The sequence below is a fragment of the Colossoma macropomum genome, unplaced genomic scaffold, assembly GCF_904425465.1.
Source record: "Colossoma macropomum unplaced genomic scaffold, Colossoma_macropomum, whole genome shotgun sequence".
NCBI lineage: Eukaryota > Metazoa > Chordata > Actinopteri > Characiformes > Serrasalmidae > Colossoma > Colossoma macropomum.
In genome coordinates this window covers 34,490,622-34,509,767 of record NW_023494799.1, presented here as the reverse complement: position 1 = coordinate 34,509,767, position 19,146 = coordinate 34,490,622, and the positions used below count along the sequence as shown (strand labels likewise).

Sequence of the window (19,146 nt, the reverse complement as noted above, 5' to 3'; positions counted from 1 at the left end):
TGGCAATGGATGAAAAACAAAAAAGTGATACTACGACTACTACTACTACTAATAATAATAATAATAATAATAATAAATATAGCTGCAAGCGTCCATCTGCGGGGTCCAAGCTGCCTTTCGCAAGTTAGCCCAACATTACTATTTTGGCTATGACACTTATTACTGCTTATTTGTTGGGCTTATTGGTCATTATTAATAAAGTGTTCAGTTTGGCTCATGAGTCAATCAGATGTGGTACAAATAAACCGATTTAGTAACTTTGTCTGCCAAATACTTTAAAATGCTGCAGTGAAAGGACTTCATCTTTGATATTTCTTATGGCAAACGTTAAACCAAAATGTGCTGTTGTTTTGGTCTATTTATTGGGAATGGTCATTTTTTAATGTGTTCAATTTTACTCATGAGTCAATTTGATGGGGTAAAATGCTTCATCTTAACTCTTTCATTTTGGACTTGCTCGGGAGCGCCCTCTAGCATTTGAGAAAGCTGGAAGACATTACAGAGTGGTAATTCTCCTCTCTACTCTCTGGTAGAGAGTCCATACCTGGTGATACATATTAAGTTTCATGGTGATTGGTCAGCTCTAAGGCTGTGAAATACCTGCTGAAATCTGATTGGCTGATAGCAGCCATGTTTTTTTCAAATATGACCTCAGCACCATGCAAATTTTCATGTCGCTCACTTTTTTGCTTGTTATAGCGCCACCTAGCTATGCTCCCCTAGGGTACATGCCTGTGAAGTTCCAGAACAACTAGTCAAAGCTGTCATTTCTGAGGTAGAGCTGTATATGCATGATTTTTTTTATTATAACCTCCACCCCTATTTCTGGTTCGGGGGCCTGGACACGACACGGTGCTGAAATTCAAACATTTTTTATAATTATTAAAGTTAAGGTTTCTTAGGATTCTTAAGATCAGATGAGTGCAGCCTGGGTGACAAACCAGGGACTAGGTTGTGCTCCGAAATGTGTGGATGTGGGACAAAATGCAAATTATCTCAAAATGTATCAGGGCAGAGCTATATGGTTGTGTTGGCTTTTTGTGGGCAATGAGACAACTAATCAGAAGAAAGAAGAATTTTGTTTCTATGCCATACGGTGCAGAAGATACATAGATATACATACCTAGATGCCGTGTTGGGTCCAGACAGGCACATCAACGGCGCCGCCATTTTAGGGCGGTCCACATCGCTGCTGGACTGCATTCAGTAACATTACAGAGCAGCAGTTTAAGAAAGATACTGTCCACAATTATACTAGTTCAAGAATATTGCACTCAGAAAGCGGGATGGGATTATATAATGGAGGGAACGCAGCGATCCGCGCTCATGTTTGTGTGGTGTTTATGTGTAGATATGGCCGTGTGGTTGGTGACACACAAAGAACCTGTTGATGTGACTGTTTATCGTCTGGTTTTATATTAAACTTTTTTGATTTAAAAGTCTGTTCAGGGGATCTTATCTTTATGTAGTAGTTATTTATTTACAGTGATGGTTAATGCCTTGTAGCTAGGTGAGTTATAGCATTCTTTCCGTGTAGATATTCATAATGGAATTTTCCCGTTCCACCTTAAATGGTGCATAAGTGATGTTGATGTGTAGATATGGCCGTGTAGTTGGTGAGGCACAAAGAACCTGTTGATGTGATTGTTTATCGTCTGGTTTTATATTGAGCTTATTTAATTTAATAGTCTATTCAGGGGATCTTAACGTTGTATGTAGTATTTATTTTTTTCCCGTTCCACCTTAAATGGTGCAGCTTCAGCTTCCATTTAAGGTGGAATGGAAAATTCGAACAAGAAGCTGGCGAATAGGAAGCCACCTTCAGCTCCGTCCTTCTGTGTATAAAGATTAGAAGTGATTCACACATTGATGGATTTGCAGTACTGCTACTGAGTGCTGATTGGCTGGCGAGCGGAGCAGCTCATTGGCTGTTCATGCTCACTGATGTCATGAACTCCAGTTTAAAATCTCTTAAAAATATAACAGCTGTGTTAAAATGTTTTAAGCTGTTCCGTGTTCAGGAAATGAATGTATTGTATTATATTAAAAATGTTTAAGCATTTATAAAATATGATTTTGCTCAAATTCTCCATCTTAACCCATTCATTTTGGAGCTCGGGAGTGCCCTCTAGTGTTAGAGAAATCCGGGAGACATTACAGGTTCTCTAGGACTACTAGCTACCTACCGACCCAGTGTCATGTCTGTACCACTTACGGTTTTGGCTGCACGGTTCGTTTTGACGGAGAAAGAAGAATAAGAAAACTAACAATGACGATACGGTTCGTGCTTGAATCGCTAATAATCAGTGGTGGACAGTAACGAAGTAAATGTAATTCGTTACTGTACTTAAGTCTTTTTTTTTAGTGTATCTTTACTTTACTGAAGTATTTCCATTTTGGGTGACTTTTCACTTTCACTCCACTACATTTCAAAGACTAATATCTTATTTATTACTCCGCTACATCATGTTAAATCTGTTGTTCCTTTTGGTTTATGTGTGCATAAAAACATAACATGTCAAAACAAAAGAAGCATGAATCAAGAACACCAATCAGGGCACAGCGCGCACTTAGTTTTGAGCTTGTTTTGACCTGTTGGACATACCAACCCAGTGCAAGCATACAGTTCACCATCAGTACAGCAGCGTAAAAGTTTGGGAGAGTCTATTCAACATAAATGATGGAAGAAACTCCTGACTCTAACCTAACTTTGTGTAAAAAGACCACAATATAGAAATATGTACACATATGCAGCTGTGACTGGCATGTTTCTTTATTCTGAATTTACACAAACACTATTTCATTTTATAGTAAATTTGTTTTTGCTAGCTTATGTTTATGAACAGAGAACTGCAGATGCAGTTTAGTAAAGGAAAACTCATTTGTGAATCTGAGTTTAAAGCAAGTTTTTATTAAATTTAAACTTGTAACTAAGTTGCAAATAAATCTTAAACTGAAACTTTGCTTGTTTGTAAAAGGTTATTTCAGAGCCACTCAGCTCTTCCATCTACCTGATGGAAATTGTTTGCCTTCAGTGTTTTGTGCTTATGATAATTTTAATAGACATCAGCGTCAGACTAATCAGTGACATTCTATTAAAAGACTAGTTTACCAAGAGTGACACTGGAGTATTTTCACCTAAAATGAGTTAATGAATCAACAGTCTTCTTACAAAAACGGTAAAAGGACATCAGAGCCATAATTAATCTTTAATACTTTTACTTTCGATACTTAAGTACATTTGAAGGCAAATACTTTGGTATTTTTACTAAAGGGAGGACTTCTACTTTTACTGGAGTAACACTTTACCTTGGGTATCTCTGCTTTAACTCAAGTACATGGTTTGTGTACTTCGTCCACCACTGCTAATAATAAACTACGAGGTTGGCAGCACATTAAGTCTGTTCTGTCCTTTCAGTTAAGTACGTTACTGTCCCTTTAAGGGAAGGAGCCAATCAGGAGAGACAGTTTTGAACAGGAAGTTCAAAAGGCACCGTTGCTCTCCGAGATCAGTTTGACAGGACAGAAGATATTTTGAGGGCTTCGTGTTTTTAGACTTTAAGAAACCGGTATTTCCCCTTTTTCAGAGATAAACGGAGCGGACTCACCTCATGGAGTGAACATTGGGAGGTCACTGGAGTTGGAAACGAAAACGAAATTGAAACATCTGCAACAGAAATGTTGGAAATCCCGCTGTAGACCGGTCAGCCAGCCAGCCAGTCAGTCAGCCAGTCTACAGTGTAAACTAACTAACCTAACGTTAACGTTGATCCCCTCAGACAGCATGGAGAGATTTAAATTCATGTTGTTGGACATATCCAACAAACTCAGCAGCGACAACGTGGTGAGCCTTAAGTTTCTGTGTGCGGACAAAATTGGGAAGAAAAAAACTGAGGAGATTGAAAACGGAATCCAGCTTTTCGATTATTTGATTCAGAGGGAAATAATCGGGCCCGACAACACTGAACATCTGCGGGAGCTCCTCGACAAAATAGGCCGGCAAGATCTGCTGGGAATCATCGACACCTACGAAGGACAAGCGGACCCCGCCGAGTCGCCAGATGAAGCAGAGCTAGGTTTGTATTTGAAGCTAAAGTTGGCCGTTCCACCTTAAATACTGCCTCGGTTACGTTCTGGCGTCTGCAGGAAATTTCACGGGCGTCACAATGAACTGCTGCGCCATTTAAGGTGGAACTTAAAATGAGCTGGTGAATAAGAAGGCAACGCCTCCACCGCTTTGTAGGAAATTCAGCTGAGAATCAGCTTTTAGCCTGATCGTTTGCCAGCTGTTTACCAGCGGTGTCTGGAGTAGCATAGAACTACGCCTGTGAAATAAAGTCGAGTAGAAGAAACAGGAGGTACGAAAAAAACCTTGCTTTTGAAAGTGTAGGAGGTGAGCGCCTTAGAGAAGAAGCACTGGTCTGAGATCAGAGCCCGTATGAAACTTTACAGAATAGAAATGCTGACCTGTACGGAGCCCTGACGGTGACATCCTGTATAAATAAAAATAATGCGTGGCCACGCCTTATTAACGCGTGGGAACGAGATCCTAATGCGTGGCCTCGACTTAGTGAGGCATGGGAATGAGATGATTAAGTCGTGGCCATGACTTAGTAAGGCGTGAAAATGAGATCACGGCTTACCAAGTCGTGGCCACGCATTAGGATCTCGTTCCCACTCTTTAAGTCGTGGTCACGACTTAGTAAAGCGTGGGGACGAGATCCTAATGCATGGCCACGACTTAGTAAGCTGTGTTCTCGTTCCCACCATCCCGTCACCAGCGGGGCTCCGTAGATATCAGGTTCCTCTCTTATTTATGATGACCTTACTTATAGGTACAGGTCTGGACTCCTGCTCTTATAAGTTTTATAAGCATGTATCAGTCCATGTTTCCTATTCAGTGCTGTATAGAGGGCATAAAATAATCCAGCATTAACACTCCTATTCTGACAAGCTGGGCCCCCCCAAAAAACCTCCTCAAAGACTTGGTAGAGGTGCTGTTGTTCTCTGTTTGGGATCCTTTTGCTCTACAATTAAAAAAAAAAAGTGAGTCAGAAGTGAGAGATGTGAGAAACACTAAAACAAAATGGGAAATAAATGACCAAAAGTGAATGACAGAAAGCGTTTTTCTATTATTACAGTGTCAAGTTTGCAACAATAGAAGAACCGTTTTCAAAAAGGTTCTGTTTAGAACCATCTACAGAACATTCTCCATCACCCTTTCATGGTGCAAGAACGCTTTAATCATGCAATGGGTTCTTTGAGTGTTCATGGTTCTTTATAGAACCATTTTCTTTACCAAAGAACCCCTGAAGAACCATCTTTTTTAAGAGTGTAGTTTTTTAAGAAGTTCCTTCCACCTTCAATATACATCACCAGAAGGTTGCGGGGTCCTGGTCTTTACAATGGAAAAATTCACTGTAGAGACTGTTGAAGCACCACTGTAGCCACTGATGCTATTAGGTGTGTTTAAAACAGATGTAGCAATGGTACATTTTTTTCATTTTAGCTGGACTGTCCATCTAACTATGTGGTACCGAGTAAACCACCTGCACTGGTTACTTTGTAATCACAGACGTCTTTCATCTCAAGTCTAGCCTTCATAGTGTTAGTGTCAGTGCCTGTAGTGAACAGACAGGCCCACAACTCTCAACAACTGGACAACAACTAGTCAGCTTGATAAGTTTACTAAGTGCTCTGATAATCTAAATCAGGGGTGCACAACTCCGGTCCTGGAGGGCCAGTGTCCAGCACAGTTTGGTAGTTTTCCTGTTCAAACACAGCCACTAAACCTCGCAATTAGATGTTAGAATCAGGTGTGTTTGAGCAGGTAAATTGCACTGGATTCCGGCCCTCCAGGACCAGAGTTGTGCACCCCTGATCTAATAAACTTAATCATAGATACGCTCCTAAATGATGAGCATGCTTATGTTGCATTTATGTAGAAGCCTTTTTATTAAGAAAACTAAGGAAGCATTAATAATAATCCATCATTTTCTGTTTATTTTGATATAAGTATGAAAAGTAAAAAGAATAGCCTACTAAAAATTCTCCACGAACAGAAGATTTATGCAGAATATGTACTTTACATAAGTTCTGTATCTCTGTTACAGGAAAAATCAGCATTGCAACAAATGTCATAGTTGACAATCTGGGAAAGAAGTGGAAAGAATTTGGACGCAAACTGCTCCTTGGTGATGCCAAGCTCGACGGCATAGAAGAGAAACACCCTCGCAACCTGGAGGAGAAAGTGAGAGAGGTCATCAAGGAGTGGAAGAAGATGCGCAAAGGGCAGGCCAAGGTGGACGAACTGATCAAGGCACTTCGAGCCTGCAGCCAGAACTTCACTGCTGATGTTGTGGAGAAAGAGCTCATGAATGCCAGTACACCCTAAAATATGTGATCCTTTCTCTTTACTCTCTTCTAATGTTCAGCCAACTGGACATATGTGTGCTGTCAGTGTTGAGTTCTCTTAGATTCCCTGTGTATTAAGCTCATTTACCCAACTGCTTTGCCAAATACAAGGCACTTCGGCATCAAAATTACTTTGGTACTTCTATGGGAAATCCCCTTTTGACCTCTGTGGACTGTTATTCTAAAGCCTTTTACTCAGGTATGCTAACAAAGGGTGGACTATGCCTAATTATGTAAACTGTGAACCCATTCTGTTTACAAAAATGTTTTTCTGATGAGATTTGTTTTTTAATTGTTGTATTATAAATCAGGCCAAAGTTAAAAAATGAGTACGTATAAATTATACGTATCATTTTAAGATATATTTAAAGAAGCGTTACTTCCCCATTCCACCCAGTTCAAGAATGTTAGAAATAAAAATTTGTATATTTGAGCTTGAGCTGTGTCTGACGCCAGTTGGGAGTGACTGAGTATGGACAGCTATGAAGTAAGATAGCTAATCCACCACTTTACGCCTTTAACACCCTGATCAAAAAAGATAAATTGTTAATTGCAGTTCTTTGTGTCTATTATTGTCAGCTCAATAGTCTGGATGAGAAAACCACAACCATCGTAACTTATTAAACATGTGAAATGGAGCTCATGCAGGCAAGAGGATGAATAAAACTGTCCAAACCATGAAGGCACTATTAAAAACATAACCAGGAAAAGGTAATGTGAACTTAAAGAACAAATAAATTCCACACAAACATGCTGCCCTCTGAATATCGTCTGTTCCTGGTATGAAATCTGGGCTGCAGTTCAGTTCAGAGAAAGAACAGCAGGCTTACACATTTTATGCGTCTGAGGGTCTACAGTGTACTAATACGAAGGTGCGCCCTCATTAAGTAAATATAGGGCAGTCAGGCAGGAACATGTTGAAGTGGCAGGAAGTAGAGTTTGAAATGCACTCTTAGTGTAAAGGCTCATTTCACTCCTACCACCAGATTTTGTCATGTTACTATCAGTCCTGAAAAAGAATTTCGAAGAAACTCGATCATATATCATATCTTAATCTGAATCAGAATCACTTTTTATTTGCCTGAAAACATTTAAAGTTAAATAAACAATAGAGTATTAGGGCAGAATTTACACAGTGATGATAATTGCCAAAATAGAAGTTTCCAAATAATCTGACGCTCTTAAAAAGAATGGTTCCTAAATGGTTCTTGGCTTAGAAGATTTTTACTTTGTACAAAACCTTCATATTACTATTAAACTTTGAGGAATTCTGCCAATTTTTTCAAACCATCTGCATAATTCAGTGGTAAATCATAGTCATAGAGAGTCTTTTGATGTGAAAAGGTTCACTCTAAAGAAAAGTATCGACTCAAATTTCTTTACGATGGTGGTGATGGGAACCAGGGGTCGCAATGTCTACAACACAAAGCCGTTTTATTTACTGTCCAAAATCACCTGGGAACACTGACTTTTCATGTATGTTGAAAATGTTGATAATGTTAAAATTAAGGCAAGTCTGAGAAAATAAGTTTTCTTTTGGGACTATTTTGTGTTACAACGCCCTGCATGTATACCTCTGCCACGAATGGGATTTTAAAAAATTGTTGTTTGGCTAAACACTCATCTCAAACCTACCATAGACAAAAGGTCTCAGGCATCAGGCAGCACAAAGATAACTACTTCATTCCTATAAACAATTCTGGCTTCCTCTAGAACTAGCATTTCACATCAAATCACTCTGAATGACTTTGTTTACATCAGGCATGTCAAACTGGGGACCTTCCAGGCCAAAGTGCTGCGTATATTAGCGTTTACCCTCATCTAATGCTCTGAATTCATTTGATGAAGGCCTTGCTAATTAGCTGACGAGCTGAATCAGGTGTGTTTAATGAGGCAGTGTGTTGAAGTCTGCAGTGTTTTGTTCCGCGAGGACTGGAGCCTGACACACGTGGTTTGCCTCTTACACACAACTTTTGAAAGTTCTCCTTATTTACAGAGTTCTTTAAAGAACCTTCCATGGTCTTTTGGTGAACCAGTAGTACTTTTTGTATGTCCTCCCGCTAAAGAACCCTTTTGGCACCTTTATTTTTAAGGGAGACTTTGTTGCCAGATCTGATGACATTTCTAAAAATGCCCTGTCAAATGATCCAAGCAGAGCAGATGATGTTTATTCAAATCCCTTAAATCCATTTGGAATTAAAAATAAAGGTGCTAAAAGTGTTTCTTTGGAGTGAACCACCATCAGTTCCCTAAAAAAGCATTTTAATAGATGATTCCTTAAAGGAGAACTCCACTGTTTCTCGACCTAAACTCCATTTACAGCACCTGTAATGTACCCAATATTGTTTTAGTCTGTTTTACTATAAATTGTTTGAACACATTTATAGTAAAAGCCAATACACAAGGAATTTGAGTCAACAGTATTTCCGTTCTTTTACTAACAAAAGAGAAAAGATAGAGATTAGGTTGAAAACCACTGGAGTATTTAATGGAAGCATCCATTAAAAATTTCTTGAAAGAACCAAAGCCGATTATCCTGTGGCATCACAGAGCCCTCCTGGCATCTTTAATAAAGTGTACAATCAATTTGTAAAAAATAAGGTCAAAGGTGTAGTTCACTGTCCATCTGCCATTAGTGGCAATGACATAACTGAGTGGCCACACATGCTTTTCAAAAAAAAATCCCTACTGTCGAAACAAAACTTTGTATTTCCATTTTTGTCGTTTTTCAGTTTTTGACATAAATCGAAAGTCCCCGTGGTCCTATATATTGTGTGTAAATTTCATAATGAATGGACCACCAGAAATGACCCAGAACAACTTGGAAAAAAGTCTGGTTCCACTGACTTACATTAAAAGTGGAGTATGTTTTCTCCTTCTCCTGTAAAGTTCTCATTTTGGAGTTGCGAGGTTTTGATCCGACACCAGCGATATGTCCCTTTAAAGGGCCCATATAATAGAAAACCTTGTTTGTTTTGCTTGTTTGAAACAAGAGTTTGATGTTGGATGTCATCACTGATAATGTTTCAAAATGTCCAGGGTCCATATCTGGACATTAGGCAGCAAAAATAGCCTGATTTGAATTCACAATGATGTCCTGATGTCAAAACCATGAACACATTTACATACGACTTCACATTCATGATGAAGTGATGTAGTGTTGTTCCTGCAGGCAGCTTATAGCAGAGGTACATTTCCACCCAGCCTGCTTTTTGAATGAGGCTCAGTGCTGGGCAGCCAATAAGAACAGAGGTCATTTACATATAAGGACACAGCCTTCTTAATGAAAATACAAACAGAGGCTGGAAAATATTCAAGCGAAAATGAATTGTGGCTGTTTTTGGTACATAAAGCCACACAAAGACTATAAGTGGAGATTATGGGCGCTTTAAGGTAACGTCAATATAAAACAGGAATCCTGCAAAAATATCTTCCATCATTCACTGACAAAAGCACTTTAGTCTGAGATGAACTTTAACGGAAATATATGTTTAATCAAGCATTTTTTTTACAGATATTGATACATCATACATAAGAAAAACAAAATATACACTACGTGCAATACAGTTATATAAAAGAAATAAAGATATGCTGAATGTTGCTTATAAGTACAAAACTGAGTCCTTTTCGTTCTTCGTTTTTCAGTAATGGGCTTCTGTAAGAAATAAGACAGTAAAATGATTGTGTTGCTGGACATTCTAAAGCATTCTGATTTGTCATTAGAACAGAAGGATTGAATACTCACAACACATATAAAGCCTTTTAACCCTCAGAACGTCATAGCGACTCATTTGGGTGGCGAGGCCTATTGTGACATTGGGGTTTGGTTTTGGGATGATGGTTGGCAGTCTGCCCCTGTCTTTGGAGAAGTAGTACCTGCAAAGTAAACAAGATCAGCAGAATTCAGCACAGCATTTGGAATTTCTCTTCGGAGCCAAAGCAAGACTAGGCAGGCCGAGTTTTACCAGAGCACCAGGACACTCACTCTCTCCTCTGCAGATTTTGGCAAAGCAGCCATTTTAAAAGTGAGGGGGACACAGTTGTCAGTTCACGACACCCCTCAAACCTCACACCCCAAACTTGTAGGATCAGTATTACTATTATAAGCCTGTAGCAGTATGTTCATTTTACAGTCAAGCCAATTTGAGTTCTTGGGGCAGCATTATACAAACATACCCCACAGGAAAGTTAACCAGCTCACAAACATGTGGTCCAAAATTAGCCTTTCATATTACATTAACAGCATTTAGCAGACGCTCTTATCCAGAGCGACTTACAATGTGGTCATTTTACACTGGTAGACAAAGGTAGTGTTAGGAGTCTTGCCCAAGGACTCTTATTGGTATAGTGTAGGGCGCTTGCCCAGGCAGGGGATTGAACCCCATTCTACAGCCTAGAAGGCAGAAGTGTTACCCACTACACTATACCAACCACCAACTTTCAAAGATTTAGCTAAACACATGATCTACTCCAATAATACAAAACTATGGTTATGCTCCAAAATAAGAAGCTGACCCATCATTGACCAGTGCTGGGGTAGTTATTCAAAAATATTCCATTACAAATTACTGTAATGGGGTCACTTTACTTGCTACTTCCAGGGAAAAGTGATCTCACAGTTCTCATTACTTTACAACGACGTTACTTTCTAAACCTCAAACAAATCTGTACCGATCTGTACCATTTAAAAGGCATCTCGCCATCTCATAAGCTGAACCCAGTGTGAGAAAGTGAAAGTAAAACACTGTTAGCTGGCCACTGGCTGGAAAGAAATAGCTACTTAAGTGACGGTTTAAACAGGGAATGCAGTGTTAATCACCATCCGTTAAAAGTTCAGTTAAATAGCAACTAATGGGGCAACTCTCCCCATTTTTCTTTTTCATTATCTTTTTCTCCTTCTGTTGGATGAATGGCAGTTGGCAGGCCAACTGTGAGCTGGCTACACTTGTCGTGCATGTGTGTTTCAACAAAGTTCGTCAGTCAGTCAGTCAGTGAAAATGCCTTTTCTAGGCCGACCTGCTAGGCTCTGAGGCAGATATCTGCAGGTCTACTATTTCATAAGTAATATGTACTCCTGGCTGACGTTCTCTCTAAGAGCTTCTGTGAATTTCCACCCAAATCCACCTTAATCTTTTAAAAAGAAAAGGAGCTGTCCATGCAGCTGCTGACTGAGCAGACTTTCTAACTACTGTTTCTAGCAATCTAGCAATGAATGGTCATAGACATGTGCTGTATGAAAAGGGACAGAAGTAAAATATCACTCAACAGTGTAAACTCATATTTTACTGCCTTACATTTACAATGTGTTCATAAACTCACCTCCCATAATGCATCACAGATCTGTAGTCATAAGGAGTCCAAAGATTGTTGGTTGCAATCTGTCTGAAGTTACGTTCTTTGCCTGGAAAGGAGGTTGCAGCAGAAAATAAAAATGAAATTACTTGTTACCTTAAAGGGGCACAGCGGCCAAAATAAGAAATGAAACCATCTGTACATCTGTAAGCAGGCATATTCGCCTCCTATATGGTAATTTGAGCTGATAAAATGGACAATAAATGTAGGTACAAGGTAGGTGTACCTAATAAAGTGCTCAGTGAGTGTATGTTATATTTATATATTTTGCTACTAAAGATAATGTAAAAAACAAAAGATGTATAAAAACATCAGACTTTCACTGGGTGAGGGGGCAGGGGGGCTTTCAGGCAACTTCCTCTGGGCCACCCTGCTCTAGGCCACCACGCTGTCGTTGCTATGCTTTTATGTTGTAGCTTTAATCAAATTGTTAATTAATGAATAAACAATATGAACCAATCCATTCATGTATATTTCCATGTATGCAAGCATGAGTGTGGTGGTGGGGTGTTTGGTTGTGTCTCGTTCTTGACCATATCCTACTCTGCAACACACATCACTTCACCTCAGCGTCCACACCGCTCACCTGGGATGATGTTTTCCTCCAGGATAATGACATGGTTGTTGCGGTCACTGCGGACCTGCTCATGGTGGAAGCCCAGAGCATGGAGCATCTCATGCTGCACTACGTGATGATAGACACAGCCAGGCCTCTGGAGGGACAGGGCCTGCTGTCCTCCCTGACGGCCCACAAATGACCAGCACCTGCACCAATACACAAATACAGTCACAGAGAAGTCTTTTTTTACAAGTACAAATCTGAGCAGGGTACATATCTTAGCAAAGCTTAATAAAAGGGCCCATATCTTTCATTTTTTCTTTTATTTTTAATATTTGAAGTCCAGTTACAGCATTTGTGTGTTATTTGTGCTAAAAATGTCATTTTTTATTTTAACATGACAACCTTCCAACCTTTCTTGATCTCTTAGAAATGAACAGGCTATTTTTGTTACTGTGCCTTTTAGAAATTATATATGCAAATGACCTCAGTTTTGATTGGCCAACCTGTATTGTGCCTTGGTTAAAAAGCAGTTCCAGCTGAAACACTCCTCGTAACTTGAGTGTGAACTGGAGTGGCTAGATTGATGTTGGTTGCATAGGTTAATGTATAAATGCAATGAATTCAGTTGGTATAGCATTGTGGGTAGCACCACTGCCTACAACTGGCAGCATGAGCACACCAACTTACACTAAAACATGTCCTTTGGCAAGACTTTTAATGCTACATGTTGTTTCTGAAGCTTATTTTACCTACATGACCTTCATAAATTGTAAAGTGAATGGTCTGTTTTGACCACTATGATGTATTAAAAGCAAGGGAAATTAAGTTTTCATGATGTGGGTTTCATTAAGGAATAGGTTTGATCAAATTATGTGGCTAACAATGAATGGCAGCTAGTAGCCACCAGTTAGCATGATGTCGTTTGTGTGCATCATTAGCATTTTGGAAATGTTCTACGTACCCTTGACCTGGATAGATATATAAGTAATCCCTATGTCCATTCCACCACACGAACCGGATGCAGGTAGTGTTGTGTAGGCTTGTGAGGCCTTTTATGATGATATTTCTCTCAGTTTGATCTGCATGAGATTAGAAAGTTCATTTTAATTGTCATGATACCTCACAATCTCATACTGATCACAAGACGTCATTCACAAATGTATGTTTAGAATGTCTGAGTGCCCTGGCCACTTTATTGGAAACCACTTTGTTGCAGGTGTAGGTACAGTTAGAGACTGTAGCCCATCTGTTGATGCACTACTTGTATTAGCCATATTCTAGCCAAGGGGTCGGCAACATGCAGCTCTTTTACAGCCCTGTTGTGGCTCCGCAGCAGAATCAGATTTTTGGTTAAAAATAAAATAATCCTCCTTTGTAAAATAAAGCTCTGCTGATCGTTCAACACAGTTCTAACAATAAATGGTCTTAAATGCTAGAATGAATGTATAAATGCTAATTCACCCTTTAACCCAGAAGGTTGGCGTGGTACTGATGGTCACTATAGCAACGCAGACAACAATCTCACCTAGCCAGTAGCTAACGAAATGGCAAAGAAAAAGATTTAAGATGAACATTGATCATTTGGAGACAAATGGACTTTTATAATCACTCCAGCTGGTTTCCTTATATGTTTAATCTGCTGCAAAAAGCTGTCAAACACTAAAAAGTTGTGAAGCTGAAGCTTCTCGTTCGCCAGCTTCTTGTTCGAATTTTCCTATTCCACCTTAAATGGTGCAGCGGTTACACTCTGGTGCCTCAGGCACCATTTAAGGTGGAACAGTTAGAATAAATTTGAATAAGACGCTTGGGACTAAGAAGCGACTTCAGCCTCGTAAAAAGTAGAACGTTGAGAGACATTGTACAAAAAAAAAAAATCCTACTTTTGAGGGAAAGTTTCCTGCCAGAGATGCGAGAAAAGCAGCTATAGCTGAGCCAAAGCTTAAAGCAAAGTTTGCATTTTTATTTATATTATTTTTTTAGCCTTTACTAGCACATTAGGACATACTGAGACATATTTACAGCCAAGATGGTAAAATGGACATAAAATGTTGTGGCTCCCAAGGTGGTTTGATTTTTATTGGAAGCACAAAATAGCTCTTCTTAACATTTGGGTTGTCGCCCCTGTTCTAGCCCTTCATCAGTGGCCAGTTTCTGGCCATAGAGTTGCACTTGGTTGGATATTTTTGGGTGGAGGACCACTCTCAACCTAACAACTGACATGCAAAACTTGATGCGCTCATATCAGCACCAAATTACTATGCCACTATCAGGTCAGTGCCACTGCTGAAAAGTAATAGCCCTGTGGTCAGAAACTGACCAATGATGAGCAGGGTAGAGAGCAGCTGATAAACTGTGCATAACGGATGGGCTACAGTCTGTAATTGGATATCTATATAGTGAACTTATAAGGTAGCTCATGAAGTGGCTGTGAGTTGAAGTACCAAGTGTTTCTAATAAAGTGGACAGTGAGTAAATATATCTCTGTAGTTTTCTAGATCTTTCTAGACCATGAATCATCAAGGTTTTGTTGGAATATTACAAGTTTTACTTACTGTAACGGGATGAAATCACCACCGGCACGTATACAAATCCGTTAGCATGCTTTGGCCATTTGCATCCCCTAAGTGTGCATGGAGCAGCATTTCGGGATCTAGGCTTCACAGCAACATCCCCATATGTAATAAGTGGATGTTCTAGAATTGCAACATGAACAATACATTAAACCCTTTGTTCTTTGCCGTGACGGCAAATATCACAAATTCTCTTAGTACCTAATACTCATAAGTGCAAAAGTGCAATAGACTCAAAACAAGAAGATCTCTCACCCAAATCAGCGTCTTCAGCCTCTGTGATGTCTGAGAAATCGGGTATGTCTTCCTCAGTCACTTCTATTTGAATGTAATTCAATGTAGTTTATTATTCTAGAGCTGTCACTATTATATATTAGTAACCAAAGAGTTTTAAAAGAGCCCAACAAAAAATTTACAGACTTTACAGATCAAAAACAAACAAACCAAAACCTTTCACAAATTCCACCATACTCTACTGGGACAGGATAAACTAAGAAACCCTTAAAGAAAAAAATAATCTATAAATATGTCTATTTCACATTTATAAGTCCTTACATTGATGCCATAAAAGACCTTAATCATTTTTGGGGGGCTCAATCAGTATAGCTTACCTTGAGAGTAGCCTGCTTCTTCAACAAGGTTAGGAAACTCAGGTTCATAGTCCTCCTGCACCTGTGCGTCTGTTTGAAAGCAATATTTAGGGCTGGATGTCATTCAAAATGATGACAATATCAATTTCTGAATGATACTGTTTTTTAAACAAAAATATTATAGATAAAATTAAAGCATGGTTTTGCTTTTTAATGGGGACTGGCTTTCATAAGAGATCCCTAGTTTCCTGTAGCTGTGATTTAGTGGCGAGCTCAACTTACCTATCAATTGTTCGGCGCTATACAGCTCTGTTTCAGATAAATCCTTCAAAAAAAACAACAAGAAAAAAAAACAATAATTGGAATGCAAGCTTGAAATTCGAAACTTTTGTGCCCTCCACAAATATTGGCACCACTGGTAGTCATGAGCAAAATGAGCTGTAAAAAATAAGGAGGAATGGTCTCAGATGATTTTCCATGTGTTCTCTGGTTTCATTAAGTGTTACAGCAGAAGACTGCACAAAGTATTAAATGAATAGATTTTAGGAAAATATTTATTTCCGAATTAGATTTAGATTTTTTTTTAAAATCATTGTACTTGAAGTAAAACTCTGATTTTTTTGTTAATATTTTGAATGAAAGATCAAAAGGATACACAATAAAGAATGGCTTTTATAGCCTGTTTTGCTTATGTTTACTAGGGGTGCCAATATTTATGAAGGGCGCTATACACTAAGAACAGTGATGGACTGAATGAACTTGATTTAAGTACATCATTTCCACACAAATGAAAATTGTGTTGATCTATTTTATTCATGTGGAAATGAGTTGAATCAGTTACATTCAAAGCAGTACTTATTCAGTGTATATGTACACTACATGTCCAAAAGTATCCAGACACCTCTTTGAATTCAGCTAATTCAAGGGGCACCTTTAGCTGAAACAGGCATTCAGTTGCACATGCAGCTTGTATAATCTCTATAGAAAAGTATTTACAGTAGAATGGGACACTCTGGCCTTCATGGCATGTCAAGTGTCGGTTAGAGGGGTACGAAGCCCCGTAGCTTTGGGCTGTGGAGCAGTGGAGCTGCATCTACTACCTTTGGGATGAGCTAGAACGATCCAGAACTGATCATCCATTATTATCATCGAGTACCTGACCCCACTAATGCAATCAAATCCTCACAGCAATGTTCCAACATCTAGTGTGAAGCCTTCCCAGAAAAGTAAAGGCTGTTACAGCAGCAACAGAAGGACAAACTCCCTATTCATACCCCTGATTACAGAAGACACATTAGGCGAGCAGGTGTCCACAAACTTTTGGACATGTCAAAAACGCGATCAAAAAGCATCGTCACCTCGACAGGATAGCAGAGCACAGAGCCAATGAGAAGAGTGAGAGCGACAAACTGGGTTAGAGACATCATGGGCGTTTGGCTGAAAGCTAGAACAACAAGAACAAAAGAACAGGATGTTAAACTGTGTTAAATAGAACCTATACCACGTTCTCTCTATCAGTCAAGAGAAGAAGCAGCACTTACCTGCAGTAGGTATGTGAGTCTATAGAGAACACTGAGCGTTGGCACTGTATTTATACTAAATGCCTCCTATTCACTGTAACGGTGTACATTTATGATGTGTAATAATCATAGACGGTAATACAAAATAAACTTCCTAATTATGCGCAGTAATTTGGATCATGTGCAGTGCAGAACTGTAAAACGTGCAGCATTACACAACTCATAATCCACCTACTAGGGTGAAAGAGCAAAGATCAATAAAACGTTATGATCTTAATCTACAGCAATACAGAGCAATAAAAGAACAGAGAAACTGCCGAGCAAACACGTTCTGAACGTAAACAAGGTTTAGTTTAAGAAAACACATCCAGGAAATCAATTAAAATGTTTAGTGTGATTTAGAAGACACTTATGAACCAAAGTTAAAGTTCACGTTGTGCTGCAGTTGATCTTTTGCTGTGGTTTAAATACAGTAAAGATTTTTGAAACCTAATTTTTAATCACTCAAATCGAGTCAGTGGACTATGAGTACATTCCAACAGTGCTATATGTGCATATGTGAATGCAATAGCAAGAAGTTGACATCAATTGGAAATCATAATGTAATTATTTTTACCATGATTCAGAACTCTGAAGCGTGTGATTCAGAACTCTGAAGCATCTGATTCAGAACTCTGAAGCATGTGATTCAGAACTCTGACGCATCTGATTCAGAACTCTGAAGCGTGTGATTCAGAACTCTGAAGCATCTGATTCAGAACTCTGAAGCATGTGATTCAGAACTCTGAAACATCTGATTCAGAACTCTGAAGCGTGTGATTCAGAACTCTGAAGCATCTGATTCAGAACTCTGAAGCATCTGATTCAGAACTCTGAAGCTGGGCATAGAAGGAGCTCTGCACTGTAAAGAATTCCTGTAATTTCAACAATAATGTACTGTGTTTAGGCCAGTATAAAAGTGTTTTACAAATCAGGCTTCTGTGTTCAATCCTGGGAAATACAGAACGGGCAGAATACATGGTACCAAACACATTATTATATGGCTACTGTAATTATAGTGTAACAATATGGTAATAACTGTAAAAGTAATAGTAATAATAATACATATCACACCTTACACCATCAACAAAAATGCTCCAAACTAGATATGTTTTGTCCTGGATCTTCTGAATTACAATGTGTTTTAGCAGTTGAAATATTCTTATTGACAACTTACATATACTACAAGCAAACTAGCATGGCATTAAATCAAATCTGCTTTTAAACACTACCATATACCGACACCGGCTACTCAAACCGTAGGTTATTACTGCTAAAGCAACCAGGCTTGCTTCTGTGTTTTCCACATACAGCTTCAATCGTCAGTATCAAAGAGAAGCTGCATGCACACTGAAATTCATTCAAAGATGAGGTATTCACACCCACTTCACATGGACCCATGACTGATGAAACAGTAGTATTAAAATATGTTGTATAAATCAAATTAGAACATATAGACAAAATGCCTCTAATAGTGTCACCATTGTTGCAGTGCGATTTCATATGGTTGCACTGGATCTTGCACTTGGTTCTTGTCTGTTTAAGGAGAAACAGCTAAACATCTCTTTCAGTCGACCTTCTTAATTGTATCCAGGTGTTTCTCAATCAATGAAGAAAGGCAAGGACTGAGTCCAGTGCAACCGTGTGACATCACTCTCCCAAAGTGCACTCCAATCGTCAGTCTACTAGTCATAGGACTTAGTTTACTTTTAATAATAAGTAAAACTAGAAGAGGGAAATTTGTGGTCATATTATGTGTTGACAAAACTAGAAACAGTCATAGCTGTTGTAACATGTTGGAAGCCGAAGGAGATGAGAAGGCAGGATGTGTGTGTGAGCTAGCAGTTTTATTGTTGTCCATGGAGAAAATAGCAAGGAAAGAACCAGAAACAAAAGAAAAGCAAAATGAGGCCAGCACTAAAGAAATGAAAAGAACCACCAAAATCAAAGAACAGAGAACAAAATACACAGGAATAACTACTTTAACTAAGAATCAGCAAAACACACTACAAATATACTACAAACACCACCAAGCAAAGAAACAGACCAAACCAAGAGGAATAAACAGACAAAAGAACACATGAGACACACCTGGGGCT

The 19,146-nt window shown here is 39.0% G+C and overlaps 2 protein-coding genes across 2 annotated transcripts; one reads left to right on the top strand and one right to left on the bottom strand.

The window, feature by feature from the left end:
- The first annotated feature begins 3,471 nt into the window (after positions 1 to 3,471).
- Positions 3,472 to 6,853, top strand: fadd (Fas (tnfrsf6)-associated via death domain). The gene is made up of 2 exons (XM_036587157.1): positions 3,472 to 4,076; positions 6,114 to 6,853. The coding sequence occupies exons 1-2, from the start codon at positions 3,785 to 3,787 to the stop codon at positions 6,392 to 6,394; spliced, it is 573 nt and encodes a 190-aa protein (XP_036443050.1). The 5' UTR covers positions 3,472 to 3,784; the 3' UTR covers positions 6,395 to 6,853.
- A 3,029-nt stretch (positions 6,854 to 9,882) lies between these two features.
- Positions 9,883 to 17,229, bottom strand: LOC118819435 (high choriolytic enzyme 1-like). The gene is made up of 11 exons (XM_036587230.1): positions 17,030 to 17,229; positions 16,847 to 16,932; positions 15,771 to 15,813; positions 15,510 to 15,578; positions 15,154 to 15,216; positions 14,881 to 15,021; positions 13,290 to 13,407; positions 12,353 to 12,531; positions 11,734 to 11,815; positions 10,160 to 10,290; positions 9,883 to 10,069 (listed from the first exon to the last, which is right to left on the bottom strand). Coding segments are annotated over exons 2-11 (897 nt in total). The 5' UTR covers positions 16,916 to 16,932; positions 17,030 to 17,229; the 3' UTR covers positions 9,883 to 10,067.
- Between the last annotated feature and the right edge of the window lie 1,917 nt (positions 17,230 to 19,146).

Bases quoted from the DNA above. Each gene is read 5' to 3' on its own strand.
- fadd (XM_036587157.1), top strand. From the start codon at position 3,785: ATGGAGAGATTTAAATTCATGTTGTTGGACATATCCAACAAACTCAGC. The intron at 4,077-6,113 runs GTTTGTATTTGA...TCTCTGTTACAG, and splicing joins GCCAGATGAAGCAGAGCTAG to GAAAAATCAGCATTGCAACA.
- LOC118819435 (XM_036587230.1), bottom strand. From the start codon at position 16,915: ATGATGTCTCTAACCCAGTTTGTCGCTCTCACTCTTCTCATTGGCTCT. The intron at 15,579-15,770 runs GTAAGTTGAGCT...GCTTTCAAACAG, and splicing joins TAGCGCCGAACAATTGATAG to ACGCACAGGTGCAGGAGGAC. The intron at 15,022-15,153 runs GTGAGAGATCTT...TTGCAATTCTAG, and splicing joins GGCTGAAGACGCTGATTTGG to AACATCCACTTATTACATAT.